The following is a 2662-nucleotide window of genomic DNA, read 5'->3' as shown; positions in this document are numbered from 1 at the left end:
TAAAGAAAAATATCAATAATTAATATCATTAAGAAATGAAAAATACAAAACAAACAAAACATAACAGCAAAGAATATATGGGCTCATATTCATAAATAACATGTATTTATCAATGGTATGAGAAAGTATATGGCGAATTTATTTCTCTGATGTTTACCTTAAGAATTATTGAATTAAACAGGGGAGTGGTAGTGCACAACTTTAATCCCAGCACTTAGGAGGCAGAGGCAGGTGGATCTCTGTGATTTCGAGGCCAGCCTGGGATAAAGAGTGAATTCCAGGAAAGGCACAAAGCTACACAGAGAAACCCTGTCTAGAAAAACAAAACAAAACAAAACAAAAAAATTATTGAATTGAAAAAGTGCCATTTCAAAAGAAATTGTAACATCATCCTTTATATATTTTTAAAAGAAAATACATAGATCATTGCAGGTTTTGGTGTTACACACAATTTATTTCTTCTTTACAATGTATGTTCTGGATTATTGTATTATTTTTAATATTGAGAACAACATTCACAGAATGCAAAATGAAAATTGAACAAAAACATGAAGGCAAGAATTGTCAAATATAAGGACACTTAGGATAGTTAATCATTCTTAAAACAAAGAACAAATGTAAATTTAATCTAAGCTTTTTTGTCCTGGCTCAGGTCTCTCTACAGGATGATATTCACTACATGTGTCAGAGATCCAGAAATAAGGTGAGGACATATCTGAGGTGAGGTGTTTGGAAAGAGGGAAGTGACATCATATTGAAGCCAATGTGTTTAGGTTAACTGGAAGTGAAATATTTTGAAATGGTCATCCACAGGGTGTTGAAATTTCCCTTGTCACAAGATTATAGCAAGCTTATATTTTATCTAAGCAGAAGGCTGATAGATATTAGAGAAAAGACAGAGTTTGTGTACCACCCTCTAAATTCAAATCTCGATATCTACCAGCTGAGAGCTTTGTCATATGACAGGTTTTCTTTTCTTATCCTTTCCTATTCTGTGACAATTGATAACAGGGAATACAATAATGTAAGCTGCAGTCATTTGGGTCTCAGTGTATAGACTTTGAAGCATTCATGTTGGCCACTGTTGAGATTTCTTTCTTTGCTTCATCTACCACAGGGTAACCTCTCAGTGTCTCACAACATGATGGCTATCAGATCCTGGAGGAAATCCTTCTATTCATTTATTATTCATTTAAGTCTCAAGATATTATTTTATAGCAAGGAACTGTAGAGTAATGCAGTCATGGGAGTGTGGAATCATACGGGTGTGAAGGAATTCATACTGATCGGCTTAACAGAAAATCCCAATTGGGAGGTTCCCCTCTTCTTGCTTTTCAGTCTAATTTATCTTGTCATTCTTATGGGTAATTGGGGGATGGTTATCTTAATCTGGCTCAATGCCCAACTTCATACCCCAATGTATTTCTTCCTTAGTAACCTTTCATTTTGTGATATATGCTACTCTACTGTCATTGCTCCTAAGATGCTGATCAATTACTTCTCAGAACACAAGTCTAGTACATTCTTTGCTTGTGTTCTGCAGAGTTTCATTTTTGCTATTTATATAACCACAGAAGTCATACTCCTGTCTATGATGGCTTATGATCGCTATGTGGCAATCACAAACCCATTAATGTATACAGTAATTATGACTCACAGTGTCTGCACTCAGATGGTTCTTATATGTTACTTGGGTGGCCTCATTAATTCCCTGACTCACACAATAGGTCTACTCAGACTGGACTTCTGTGGTCCAAACATTGTAAATCACTTCTTCTGTGACGTTCCTCCTCTTTTGAAGCTTTCCTGCTCTGATGCACACATCAATGAGATGCTGCTTTTGGTCTTCTCTGGAGTGATTGCTATTTTCACTTTTATCATTATCATTGTGTCCTATAACCACATTATCATCGCCATTCTGAGAATCCGCTCAGTAGAGGGGAGGCGCAAAGCCTTCTCTACTTGTGCCTCACACCTGACAGCTGTGACATTATTTTATGGTTCTGTGGCTTTTAGCTATATCCAGCCAAGCTCTCAGTACTCTATGGAGCAGGAAAAAGTCTCGGCTGTGTTTTACACCTTGATCATCCCCATGCTGAACCCTCTGATTTACAGCCTGAGGAACAAGGATGTGAAGGAAGCAGCAAAGAGATTGATTTGTATGGGGAGGAGCACTTCTTGACTCTCTCCTTTCTCTAGTTTTGCAAATGTGATTTGAATCTTCAAACTGACATCATGAAAAATTATTAATCTTTTATAAGGGTCATATAGAATTTTAGACCAAAATATCTTAGTAAATATTATTTATGAAATACTCTATTGTCTCAGAGAAAACTTAAAATATCCCTAATGGCATGACTTTCATGAATCCTTTCACTTAGGTTTACAAAGTCTCCATAAAAGCTTAAATAATTATCTCCCTGTTGTGTAGAATTTTAATAGTGAGGCTGTCTGCACAAAAATAAAGCTCATCTTTTTTTGTTTGTTTGTTTGTTTTTGTTTTTTGAGACAGGATTTCTCTGTGTGGTTTTGATGCCTATTCTGGATCTCGCTCTGTAGACCAGGCTGGCCTCAAACTCACAGAGATCTACCTGGCTCTACTTCACAAGTGCTAGGATTAAAGGTATGTGCCACAACTGCCTGGCTTGTGTGTTAAGGTTTT

At 36.4% G+C, this 2662-nt stretch overlaps 1 protein-coding gene across 1 annotated transcript; it reads left to right on the top strand.

Annotated features, from left to right (window-relative positions):
- Window positions 1–1243: 1243 nt before the first annotated feature.
- On the top strand, window positions 1244–2182 carry LOC131908259 (olfactory receptor 1052-like). Its single transcript, XM_059259311.1, has one exon. The coding sequence runs from the start codon at window positions 1244–1246 to the stop codon at window positions 2180–2182; it is 939 nt and encodes a 312-aa protein (XP_059115294.1).
- The last annotated feature ends 480 nt before the right edge of the window (window positions 2183–2662 follow it).

The sequence above is a fragment of the Peromyscus eremicus genome, chromosome 4 (assembly GCF_949786415.1).
Source record: "Peromyscus eremicus chromosome 4, PerEre_H2_v1, whole genome shotgun sequence".
In the NCBI taxonomy this organism is placed as follows: Eukaryota; Metazoa; Chordata; class Mammalia; order Rodentia; family Cricetidae; genus Peromyscus; species Peromyscus eremicus.
The sequence above is the reverse complement of the archived record's forward strand: the minus strand, read 5'-3'. Positions and strand labels throughout refer to the sequence as shown.

Bases quoted from the DNA above. Each gene is read 5' to 3' on its own strand.
- LOC131908259 (XM_059259311.1), top strand. From the start codon at position 1,244: ATGGGAGTGTGGAATCATACGGGTGTGAAGGAATTCATACTGATCGGC.